General features: G+C 39.4%; 1 protein-coding gene across 4 annotated transcripts in view; it reads right to left on the bottom strand.

The window, feature by feature from the left end:
• Positions 1 to 212: 212 nt before the first annotated feature.
• Positions 213 to 13,625, bottom strand: part of LOC117207109 (protein TMEPAI-like) — a 54,894-nt gene continuing 41,481 nt past the window's right edge. For 3 of the 4 annotated variants that reach the window (XM_033446988.1, XM_033446989.1, XM_033446990.1), the window contains exon 3: positions 299 to 9,431. In XM_033446988.1, the coding sequence (XP_033302879.1) occupies positions 9,081 to 9,431 (351 nt within the window). In that variant the 3' untranslated portion in view covers positions 299 to 9,080. Of the gene's footprint in view, positions 9,432 to 13,625 lie in introns of all 4 variants that reach the window. The other variant, XR_004487469.1, reaches the window with a different exon arrangement.

Below are 13,625 nucleotides of genomic sequence, written 5' to 3'. Positions count from 1 at the left end.
GACAAGGAGCGTGAAGGCGGATGCTTCGCGCGTCGATTTCGAATCTCGCGCCGCTTCGAGCGTTCTCTACAACGCGGCTGGCGCGACTTTCGAATTACGTAAACCGTTTTTCATACTTTTTTCTTCGAGATGACTCATTTTTATTTTATGTTATTTTTACTTTACTCTTATTTTTATTTATTTATTCATTTATTTTTTTTTTTTGGTAGAAGCGATCTACTACTTTAAATGACACTGTTTCTACAACATCGATCGATTACCTTGAAAAAAGATTCTCCAATTTCCCACTCGCATATTCTCTTTTTCTCTCTCTCTCCTGCTCGTACATCACGACAACGAAACGATGATTATTCGATTCAAATGACATACGTTGGCTAGTGTGGTTCTTTTTTTCCTGTTACGTCTTTTTTTTTTTTAATTAGTTCCTTAATCTTCCAGTTGCACGTGTTTCCATTCTCTCTTTACACGCACGCACGCACGCACGCACGCACGCATCTCCTTTTTTTTCTTTTGGTACCTTTGTTCCTACCAAAGATATTAATTAATTTTTCCAACCCATGATCTTTAAATTCTCCCTATTCAAGACCATAAACTTTCCATTCACTCGATTTCTAACGAGTACCAAAAGATCCGCCCCATAAGACACTGCGTCCCCGAGAAACCACGAGACGGTCGAAAATTTTGATTCTCAGATTTGCATCCATATCAGTCTGCGGGTCTGTGTGCATTTATTTATAATATAACTCTCCCGTATCTCGATCTATTATATTTTTTTTCTTTTTTACTTTGATTACCTAATAACGTAAACAAATGAAAAAAGAGGAAGAAGACATAATTTATTATATACCACGGTGAGACACGGATCAAAAACATGAAATGGCTGTCTCGATGTTTCATAGAATTGGGAAATACAGAAACAATGAAAACAGAACAAGATGGAGCACCGAGACGCCACATCGATCTATATCTCAAAATTTCTCGCCGTGGTATTTAAGACTAGACACACCAATCTTATCGACAATACGACAATAATTACATCTTCGAGGAAATAACCGATAATCTAACGTCGAATTTCGATAATATGTATAATTCTCGCGCTAGAGAAAATGACGGACGTGGATCGTCCGAGAATTTCCGAACACATCGTTTAATCACAAATCGCGCCTACGTAAAATGGATTCCCCGCCATTTTTCGGGGAAAAATCGATGAAACGACGACAGATCGATTTCATCGTCCGACAGGACGCGCATGGCTTAGCATGACTAGATGGACCGGAAGCGGCCAGGTTGTCGATGAACTTGGCTCAAATACATATTCAATTTGGGACACGCGCGATATCGTTTGGTCGATCAACCTGAACTTCCGTGAAGACGTACACGGAGACGGTGAGGAGAAGACGAACGGGCTTTCGTTCGCTTTGACGCTCAAAAATAGCTTCTTTCATATAAGATTTTTTCTTTCTTTAAGAAAATGTCCTTACTTCCTTTCTAAGCACGGACTAATCAGTACATAGAGTGGCTCATGAAAGTTTGTATATATATATATACACATATATTTGAACACTTATAGAAACCTTTTACGATCTTTAAAGGTCATAGCATATAAATCGTCCAATAAATTGGTGCCACGCATCTTTCTTTCTTTGCTATTTCGCATCTTTTTTAAGTATTTATATCATATACTTATAAACCTACGTATCAATGTATGAACGTAGTATAGGAGGACGAGTGTGATGAGTCTGTGATTGTGTGAGAATGGAAATTACGAGTGAACGAGATTGTACGAACGTGCCTCAAGGGTACAAATAGTTCATACAATGTGAAACAGTGGAAATAGAATTACGAATGGTGATAAAATAAAAGAATAAGAAGATCTCTGCTAAATATCAGCTGACAGTCGATTTTGGAATATTCAAGACTTTAGACCATTGTATCGATAAACTTTCTGTTTCATCTTACAGATCACGAATTTTGTCCATGTTTAGTTAAGATTGTCCTAAGACCGATTTTCAAGATTAAAACGATGGAACACCAGTTTCTCTCTCACAAGCCAAAATAAACGTCGTCTATAACAATTATTACTATACTTTCCTTTACGAAAGTTATACAACGCTGCAGCGTTAATGAAACTTGGAAATGTTTCATGTAACAAACATAATATAACGCACGAAAGTTGCCGAATACTTTCCTGAGCCACTGTAGATAGATTCTTCGTCTAAATTTTTCCTAAAGTATAATTGATTCTAACCGATTTATTATCAAGAAGATACGACCATGATTTTAGGGGATATTACCGATCCATAGCCGTAACTTTTCGATTAAATAGCTGCTGTGAACGTCAGAGTATCGATTATCGATCCAGCGAGCTAATCTGTCGAAAGTACGCTGCCAGAAAGCAATCTGCGCAAATGGAAAACATTTCCTTCGTCTTTTTCGATATCGACAAGATAGCTAGCCCGTCGTCGTTCCACACAGCCTAATTGCCGGTGATTTTCAGCGAAAGGCCACGATAGATCGATCTCGTCGCTCTAGCTGGATCGCCTAATGAAAGCTCGAGCGTCCCATAACGAATTATTAACCCATTAAGCATCAAACAATCGCTTGTTCTTTTTTTTATGAAATTAAAGACGAACGTATTGTTCTTAAATCTTCTGTATTCCTTTGAAATGATCAAATCGAAATAAAGGATAATGTCGGCGAAATATTAATATCGCAAGCGTTACGAAACGTTGACGTTAAACGTATCGAATGATTTGTTAATATTAAAAACAATTTGCGATAATACAAACCGATGGGAAGAAATTGCAAATGAAATGTTTCGTCAACACAATTTTCACGCTTAATGGGTTAAAAAGACACCACGATACACACACCTCGAATTAATTATTAAGAATGCTAAAGTTCAATTAATCAAACTTCCTTTCTTACTTTCGCGTAAATCAAAAACTCACAAATTCGCCTAAACGTTCTTTAATCTAAAACTCCGCTTCGTCGACGGCCCTTAAAAAATTCGATCTAATTCAATAACAATATTCTCTCTCAATTATTTTTTTCTCTTTTTTTTTTTAAATATTTTTTAATCGTTTTAATTTAACCGAGAGTTGCACAAGACCCTTTTTTTTTTTTTTGGATTTAGTCATACCTTTTCGTACCTTTCCCATTTCTTGCACGCTCTGCTTCTCTTTCTCTTGTTCACACGTCCATGTACACACACTCAGGCACACGTACAATCATTCTGTCGCGTCTTCTCGTCGATTGCTCTCTCGTTCAATCGCGAGGGACCGTATATTCTCTCGTTAGTCCGCTGTTGTTCGTTCTTCGCGTGTCTCCCGATTATCTGTTTCTCCTTCCCACTTCTTTCTCTTTCCTTCAACTTCACGCTCTCACTCGTTCGCGCTCGTTTTCTTCCTTTTTTTTTTTTTCTTTTTTTCGAATAACGCTTCATCTTTCTTTCTTTCTTTACATAGAGAAATACGATTAATCTTCATCACCTAATATTGCATGCGCGTGAACACATTTTTCTTTTTATTTTTTTAAATCTTTTCTTTTTTTTTCGTTAACGATGGAAAAAAGCTTGCGTCCGTTCGCGGCTTAAAAACCACGAGTGTCGTGTGTAAAACTACCCGGGCATTGTTTTTTGGTTCTCTCCAAACAACTTCTGATTTCATCTGTGCGCACACGTACACGCAGAACGATGTCTGATACGTGTGCACACACAGGACCGACCGACCGACTGTGTACGCTTCTTTCATCGGCATTTGCATTCTTTTTCGCTTCTTCTTCGCTTCCTTTTTTTTTTTTTTTTTATTTCAACGCTTACCTATACATATTCGACGCCTAAAACGTGCCTCTTCTACGGTGTTTCTTTTTCGTTTCGTTATTCGCTTCTTTTCTTCAATTCTCATTTCACGTGGGACGGGACGTTCGAATGTTCGTTTCAATCTCGATGTTTGAAAGATACATGGAATATAATTAATATAGATATATTAATAAATAGAGCGTTTTAGATAGAATATTCGAAGTAACGAGCATACAGGGAATAAAATGGACGAATTTTCTTGTGATACGGTTTCAGAAATTTGGAAAGTTTAGAAAGGAGATTCCTGCGTGTCCTGCGTGAGCCGAGAATCGAAAGGAAAGAGCCGTCGATCATTCGTTTGCAATTTTACCCCTTCGTCGAAACGGTTACCTTTTTTTTTCTCTCTCTTTTTAAAGGATTACAATAATTGGTGACTTCTCATGAGATACTTGAGTAGTTTCGCTCTGTCCCGAGGTCGAGAACCGAAGTCGATACCGCCAGTTTGCTCGTCTACACGCCAAATATCGCGTTTAACAAATTCCCTTTACAAATATACATTTTTCATTCCTCCTTTCCTTGGAGGATCCATTCAGTTTATTATTACGCACTGAGATTGCACGCGCGTACAATTTCAGTTTCCAATATAGTTTTATTTCTATCAGATTGCCGTGGTGGTACTGTATTTTTGTATTTGGTAAGAAGATTGTACTTTGTCGAGGTGTCGAAGGCCTTTCTGGTGAATCGTTACTTTATAAGAGAAAATTAGCGTTAGCTGATGCGCAATTGTCTACGTTTGAAAGATAATTTCAATAAAAATACTATTATTTTCTTTCATACTTTACTTTTTTCCATTACGTATTCCCTTTTGTCCCTTTATTTCGAGAAAAATATCAAAGTGTGTAAAAAATTACGCTCGTGAGTCTCTTTCGATCGTAGGAAAACACTAAATTCGCCATACCATTTCACTCTCTCTCTCACTTAAAGCTTCCATGTCACTTTCGTCTTAGCGATTATAACGATTACGAAAGTCTATCTTAAATTAACAATGTCATGGCTATCGAGTAAAAAAATCATTTCGATACTGAGTTTCAAAATCGATAGAAATCTATTTGGTACGTGCAGGTATCCGGGAGCATAGAAAATAATTTTCTTTCTTTCTTTTTTTTTCCCCCCATCTCTTTCTCTTTTTCCCTTTACCAAACTTTCCGCCTTTTTTCGGGAAAAAGGTTCTCAGGAACACTGTGTCGATGGCGTACTCCACGGCACGCCCAATTAACCTGTTAACCGGGTTCTCCGTTAATTTGTTTAATCGCGAAACGAAAGGTTAATAAAAATGCGTCGATTTCGTTCAGGTGGATCTTAGTCAGAGGCGGGTCAAAATCTGATGTTCAGATTAGATAGCGAAAGTCGAATGAATTTGCTTTGGGCCTTAAGACCCCGAAAAATTGTCAAAACTGAGATCTCGCGACTCTCCAAATTCGAAATGTTTATTTTTTTTTTCTTTGATCTCTAAGAAATATTTATCTTACAATTGGTAGGAAGTTAGACAATTTTTCGCGGAAAGTCAAATTATTTATCGATGAATTAAAACGAGTTTAAAGGATTTTAAATATAAATTCAATTGGATTATTATTAGTCGAAATAAAATTCGTCTGGAGTTTCGAAGAATTTCGGGGTATCGAGTGTCCCATATCTAGTTTTAGTCGTTGCAAATGAACGTTACAGAGGAGGAATACGATAAGTCAGCATTTTTCATTTTCTGTACAGGTGGAGCGGTATTGAAATTTAGTAGGTGGAAAATATTTGGAACAGGAAAAAAAGGCCTAGGTCTCATATTCGAATGTGTAGAAGTTTATTAGTCTACTATGAAATTATTCGTAACAATTTTGAAAAATTTATTTGATTTTGATCGATCTTTAGTCGGTTCTCGTTCGTCAATTTATCAAACAATTTCGCGAGCTAATCCTCCTATTTGATTTCAACGGTAAAATTGTCGAATCAGTCGAAACGATAAGTGTCAGATTTTTTTTTTAATGTCGATAGATCTAACGTTAAAACCGAACGTGTGTCTTTTTCCTAATTTTCTTATTCAATTAATTTAAAATGTATTTCTTTTCATAATATCAAACTATCGAATACATTACAATATTGCTTTTTAAATAATTAGATATACCTTTGGTATTTCACAAAACTTGATTGGGGTCAAGTTGGGGTTGACTTGATCAATCTATTAGCTATTTTAAAAACGCTTACTTTCTTCGTGTTTATCTATGCTATATTAAAATATTAAAATAAAAAGTTTGATAAAAACATATTCAGATTTTCATCTCTCTCCTATAACGTACTTTTAATAAAAATGATACGAGCGATGATGATGAATAATAAAAATGACACGTGGAGAATAATATCTAAATAGACGAGTTATTTTATCCAACAAATTTGCAATCTGAATGACGAGTGAACTTTCTTTGTTTTCCCCCGGTTAATAGGTTAATAGTTAATCGTCTAACGATACACCTAACGCACCATTAGGCATATCTAAATCTAAACAAGTTACCGTAAACCCTAACCGTTCTTTCGAGGCAATCTCCACGGCGATCTAAATGGAAACTTTTATTTGTTTTTTTTTTTTTTCGTGGCAGTTGAAAGAAAACGGGGAAACGAAGCCGGTCGTCGACTCTCGGTTCGTCGTCAAGGCAGATCTCGTCCTATTTTCATTTCTTCTTTTCTTTCGAAAAACTGAAGCCTTATCTATCTGAATAATAATAAAGTAGCGTTTATATCAGACATCGTGCGAGCCATTCGAATCACGGCGAGACGCGGTAGCAGTACACTCTTCGAGCATCGCGATGCTCCCTTCGATTTCTCTTCTAATTTTTTTTATCTCTTTACAACCTCTTCGTCCACGATTCGCGATCATCCCATTCCGATTCTTTCATCTTCCACTCGTTACCAATCACTAAAACGTGAATAGCGATCTGTTCTTTCAAAAATATCCCGAAAGCTTCGATCAACCGTTCTCTTCCCTCTTTTCGTGCGGAGAGAAAAAAGAAAGAAATTGAATAATCGACGAAGTCGATGGCCAACCACGATATAAAGAGATGTATAGTACTTTGTCATTTTTTCTTTTTTGCCCTCTCTATTCATTTGTTTCCCGATCACAGAAATCGAAGTATCGATCGTGATGCTCGAGAGCGAATTTCTTCTTTTTTTGTCAAATATTATGTTTCGTTTCGTTTCTTTTTTTTTTTCTTTCTTTCTTTCTTTCTTTTGTTCTTTCATATCCAGAAGAAATGTCACAGAGGCCTCGTCGAAAAGCGTAACGCGTGTCCCATGGCGATTTCGTACGGCCCGTCTAACTCGTGTTTATGCGTGGTGTAAAGGTTTATTACTTTTTAATCAAGTATATAGAGCATATCATTTTTAGTCGTAATAATTATATCGATATTGAACTACCTAACCTAATATTTACATTGTTTCATTACCATCATCGTTATCATCTTTTTGTTTTTTTTTTTATTAACGCTCTTGGCACTACTTTTCCTCTCTCTGGTTTCCTTTCATTCGTTTCTTTCTTTTTTTCTTCATTTTTCATTTACACACAGCCTTGCATAGAATCGCGCCGTATCAGTCATTCAGAAAATCCCTTTCCTTTTCGCCCTTCGCGTCACGCGTTCCTCTCGATGATGTTACCACGCTCTTGCTCCCTTTCTTCGATTCTCTATCTTTCTCCATTTCTTCTCACTTCTGGACCCGTTTTTCACACGGATACGTGCTCCACGTATTTTCACGCACGGACGCGCGCGCATACACGCATACACACGCACATCATACATACATACATTCATACGTACATACATACATTCATACGTACATACGTACACAGAAACGCAAACAATTGACGCGAATCATTCACGCGCGGATACATTCATTTTATTCTAGCGTGTGTCGCAGCGTTGTCCGCTTCTCCACGTTTTCTCCGCTTCGTCGTGTGCCTCTCTCTCTCTCTCTCTCTCTCTCTACAAAGACACGCTCCATCGCGAATTATCGCCAATAAATAATTTACTAAGTCTTTTTCGCAGCGAAACGAAACTCGATGATGAGAAATATCGTCCCGTTGGTCTGTGGTATCGCGTCTTGGGTCGGCAGCAAACGGGCAGCAAACTCTGTCGGCTTCTAATTGCTACATCGTGTATTTTCCCATGGCCAGCTTCCTATCACGTACATTGCTTCATGGTGTCTCGTGTTTTCCCCCCAGGAACAAAATATGTCACTCTCTGCGTTACTCGTGGCTGGTGCTGCTTTACGGATCGTACCTTTGCGTCTATTCTCTCTTAAATTCTTCATAGGCCTCGCTATTTCAGTACTTTTCTTCTCTCTTCTTTTTTTCTATCGTCCCCCTTTATTTCCATTCTTATCCGTTTCTCGCTTTCGTACACGCTTCGACTGATTCGTTTTCGATCCGATTCGTTTGGTGCCTCAACGGCCCACCCTCAATTCACCCTAATCCAATCTCATTAGCTGCGTTAATAAACTAACCTTGTCTCTAAATAACTTTGGAATCGTCTGAGATCTAGGCTAGAGACTGGCCGATGTATCGCAAGGTATCGAGCACCGGAAGCACCGAAGGGAACAGACCCACGAAAGCAGCACTCTTCCTCCCTCCTTCTTTCTCTCTCTTCATCTTCGTCAGCCCCCGGGCGAGGACGCTGTTCCAAAAAAAAAAAAAAAAAAAACCAAGCTGAAGGATCATCCAAAGCTGCGCGGTCCAAAGGAGGATCTACAGCTGCGGCGGTGGTACAAGTAGGATGTTACAGGAGGAGGATCGTTGTACGAAATTCTTCTCTTCATCTTCTCTTCTCCTCTCTCAGGTGGTAGCGTTTTTTATCTGTCGGCGAGATTCTCCGCGCAGCCGATCCACGACCGTAGTAACAACGTGGTAGACGTATTCGTCAGCTGGCCGAACCCGTACGAACGTTTCTCCTGCGAGTCAGTCTTGAGGGATCCTCGACGGGTCGAGAATTCTCGAGGAGGGCAGAACAAGTACGACAACCTTGCTGGCAGTATCAGAGGCAACAGCAGCGTCCTTGTGCCGTGTGTCGTCGACCCGTTCCTCTGTCTTTTCTTCTCGTTGTCCCGCCACGATTTTTGGAATGGCTCGTCGCCTCTTCCACGAGATCCTTCGTCGTCCGTCGACCTCGAGGAATTCGCTGCTATTCGACGTCGTTGGGCTTGTTTGCTGCGTGACCTCAAGCGCTCTTCTTCTTGGCCGTGCCTCGGATCAGACGCGCGGTTTCTGCTGTTGTTGTTGTTCTTGTTGCTGACTCTCGTCGGTCTCGCAGGGAACCATCGTTAGGCTGGACAGGTTGCTCAAGTTGCTACTAGATTCGGAATAACTGGACAAGGTAGGTCGTCTGGGCGGCGGCGGCACCACTACGGCAGGCGTCGAGCTCCCAGGACTAGGGAACTTCCGGAACACCCTCAACAAGGAACTGCCGGCGCTGTGGCACCGGACTATACGATCCGGCGCGTCCAGCAACGCGGACTGGCTTCGGTAAGGCGGAGGGCTCTCGCTGTCGAACACCGTCCGGTTTGGTGGTGGTCGCACACACTTCTGGTAAATCTCGCTCTCCTGAAAATCGAACATTTCAGTTTTAACGTAGGTCTTCGCTTCGATTTATTCGTATTTTCAAGAAAATTATTTAAACAATAGGATTTAAGCAGAGAGGCCTGTTTCATCGGTTAAATATTACAATAAATAGATGCACTTTGCATATTTTGTATATTTTCGCGTATCCTGTACATTCTACGCATTTTCACAAGTATTTCGTACACGCAATCCGATCTTGCGAGGTAGATTTTTGGAAATTTCGCAAGCACACGGCGATCAGACGAAGTGGAAGTATAACGACAAAAAACAAAACAAAACAATTCAAACATTTCAACAAAATCGGATAGAACGAAACTTTGGAATAATCAATGGAACCGAACTTGACAATTTGCAGTCTAATCTCCCAAACGTGTCATATACGTGCGGATAAACAAAAGCTTCAATCCCAACGCTCAAACACGATCGATCTTTCGGAAATCCTTTTGAAAGAATTAAGCAAATGCTTGTAGGCGCCCAAACATCCATCCATCAAGAAGGAAAAAACAAAAAAAAAAAAAAATTCATATTTGGTTTTCGCGAAAGTGGTGCGCGACACTGTGAGCAGAGTATCGTAAACAACCCTTCGACATACAGCGTCACCAGAGGCGACGTTTTCGTTCGGATATAAACGTAGCGGAGCGGTGAAACGTTTATTTCGCGGCAGTTCGCCAAAAATCGAAAACCGATTTCATCTGCGCGTTTCGTTCGCGATCGTGACACCAGTCAATCGAGTGAAATATCTATATCTCGAACGGTCGTCGACATTCGATTCGTAAAATGATGGCACGCTTCTATGAGAAGAGTAAAACAAATTTCACGTGCAAAATATTCGAAGAGGCGGAAAAGAATTTTACAAGTTGGACGATACGAGCTGTGGATGTTAATAAATTCTTTTAGTATAAATGTAACAGTACATAGAGACGTTTTGGTAATGAAACGAGGAATATTAAAATTGAAAAGCTCGGTAAATTAATGCAATTATTGCAATGACAATTTGTAAATTAGCATATGCTGCGTATCGTAACTATGAAACCACTGAAAAACCTTTAATTTTTGCACGGTTGTAACCTGCAGCCAGCTTGTACCTACGTATGTGAGAATTGAAAGTTGTGCACAATGAAAAATGTTGCACAATCTGAAAGAAGCCTTACTTTCGAAAACTCTTTTTGTTGAATGATCTTTATGAGAGCAATAACATCGTCGCAATTTTTCTAATTATAAATTATTCTATATCGCATAAAATCCTACAAATCTTAAACTCAAGTCCATAATCTACAACTTGCAACTCGTCAATGTATTCATATTTTTATATATCGCAAATTATCGCGTAAGAGGGAAGGAATTCGACGCGAAGACACACGAACAGAGAAAGAGCGACGGAGATAGAGCAACGTATCAGGTTGTTCCAAAAGCGTCCTTCTTTTACAAACCTGTCTATTGCAACAATGCTTTATACAAAACGTGAAACCTAATCTGTCAAAAGTTCTGACCTTTATCTTAATAGAACAAAACGATATTCGATAAAATAATATAAAACAAAAAATGTTGCGCATCTATTATTTCCTTATGAAACGAAAGAAAATTCTGGCACAACCTAATAACCCTGGTGCACGCGTTTACACGCGTAGAATTTCTAAAATTCTACCTCGTGACCCTCGAACAGCGCCGAGAGGATGAGCGTTTCTGCTCGATCGGCCGGCATCTGGAACTCTAGAAACCTGGACGAGGGTAGAATTCGAATCTCCGTCGGTCGCGCCACCTCCTTCGTGGCGTGGCGAGCACGCGCGAGACGTCTCGACGCGACCTTCAGCGAAAATGGCACGAGACCCGCGGTCACTCGATCGTCTGCGAGCCTCCGAAGCAACGATATTTCCGGTGACCCGGCTGCTTAACCCTATCGAGGCCGTGGTTCATCGCGCTGATTTATACAAAATCATATTTTATATCTACTCGTAAATATTTTTAAACGAGCACGTTGCACAATTTGACGATAAAAGAATTTTATGTACATTTTTATGCGTTATACGTGCTGATACGTCGGTGAATATATGTACATATCTAGCACACTGTGTAAAAGGAAAGAAGAAGACCTGAGACGTGTAACAGAAGAATGCGAAATAACGGGAGGACCAAAGGATAGAGAAAAAATACTAAATGAGACTGGAGAAGGACTAACAGAGCTAAGAGCGATAATAGAGAAGAGAAGGGCAATACAAGACGGGGAGGGACGACAATAAGGAAGCACAGCAGGGAGGCAGAAGCCCAAAAGTTGCCATAGTTTTAGAGACAGAAGAATTAAGGGCAGTGCGATATAATAGAGTGGATAAGAGGGGAGGTAGATATATAAAAAGCGAAATAGGTAAAAGAGATGTAAAGCCGAAAGCTCGTCGAAAACCGAGAGGCGCGGACTAAGCAATAATAAATAATAAAATAAATATGTAATAAATAATAAAATAATATCTAATAGATTGTTGTACATCTATGTATTTATGCATCAACGAATATTGTGTAAATTTTTATTTCCGTAAGATTCGTGTATTCATTTATCTGTTTCATTTTTATATATCTGTGTTTATTTTTATATATCACTAATCGTAAGAATTCGTAATATCCTATTATCCGTAGTCTGATTGAATGATCCTGAACTAAAGATGAAACCTAGCTAAAAGTTTGTTCCGTTCACTAGAAATTCTATGCTCTATATATTAAATACATATCGTTGCACGTTACAATGCGACATTTACAGCCTAGAAATTATCAATCGCAAACTTTTATGTTTCCCTTCTGCAATTTAATTTACCAACAAGAACAGGATAATCCATAATAAAATCATTGATCTATTGAAATCTCGATCTTCTTCCAGACACTATCCTGCCTCGATAGATCTCCTTAAGAAGCGAGCATTATTCGTTTTCAATGCACCAAATCTTCTATATTTTCTTCCAGACATTACACAAATTCGTTTCTTCGTACACGCAATAAACATTTTCTCGACAAATTAAACCTCCATCATCTTCCTCTGTGTATTTTTTCCTCCAAGATTCAAGCTCATACTCAAGCCTTATACGTGCGCACATACACGTTCAGATTCTCTGGTTATCGCCGGCGCAAACCTTTCGAACGTAATATCACCCACCGCCTTCGCGTCTGGTAACATTTAATATCGGCATGTTAATGGCATTAAACCGTGGGGGAGCAATTTTAGCCGATTAGTCGACTGGCTGGATCCAGACGTTTCGCCAACCGGCACCGTTTTCATTCGTCGAACGTGCGGCTCGATTAGCCGGTCGCTAATAAGCGCATTTTCGAGTAGCGCCGACCACGTGGGTAATAACGCGTGTAAAAAAGGATAAATTTTCCACGGTCCGTGTACCCCAGATAAAATCTACGTTCCCTCGTCCAAGTCGCGGCTTTTCACTTAGCGATGTTTCTTCTCTCTCGTCTCGATTGGCTCGAGTAAAATGACTTGGGTCGATATAAATGGCCGGTGCGGTTCTCAGGTGTCGAGCACAAGACTCGTGCTACGTATTCGTTGGCGAAACACGCGTGCAGCACCCTGTTCCAGTGAATTCTGTTTTCGCCCGCGTGTTTAACACCGTGGACGTACGTAGACGGTGTTATTAAAGCGTGCATACACGGTAATTAGCTATGCTGATTACGATGTTTAAGAATTAGTATTTACGACGCGTAGACGCGCGATCAAGAGACACGGAACGTTCCTCGTTAAAGAGAGGGTTTCGTTCGTTTCCAAGTTACATCGTTTCGTTAAGAACGATTCGAATTTCGCGCCTTTTCCAGCTAGTCTTCTCGGATTGCAATTTTATTGGTTTCAGGCGAGATGCTTTGATGGTTTGATGTGTCTGTAAGGTGTCTTTTGGTCCTGCTGTTAAACAGCTAGATTTTGTCGGCAAACGTGAGAATAAAATGTATATTTAAATAGACAGCGGATGTTTACGCGAATTCAAATTCTTACGAACATAATTAAATGAAAAATGCGAAACTTAAATAATATATTAATAGTAAGTACTGAACTTTGAATATTTTGCAGATATTGCATACGCTCTGTATATTTTGGATAGCATCTATTTTTAAAAAAATAACGATCCTTATAAGGATAGATCACCTTTCCTTTCAAATTGTCTTACGAGACACATGTGACACTGTACATGTAAGAAG

This window comes from Bombus bifarius, unplaced genomic scaffold (genome assembly GCF_011952205.1).
Source record: "Bombus bifarius isolate JDL3187 unplaced genomic scaffold, Bbif_JDL3187 scf7180000008022, whole genome shotgun sequence".
Classification (NCBI taxonomy): domain Eukaryota; kingdom Metazoa; phylum Arthropoda; class Insecta; order Hymenoptera; family Apidae; genus Bombus; species Bombus bifarius.
The sequence above is the reverse complement of the archived record's forward strand: the minus strand, read 5'-3'. Positions and strand labels throughout refer to the sequence as shown.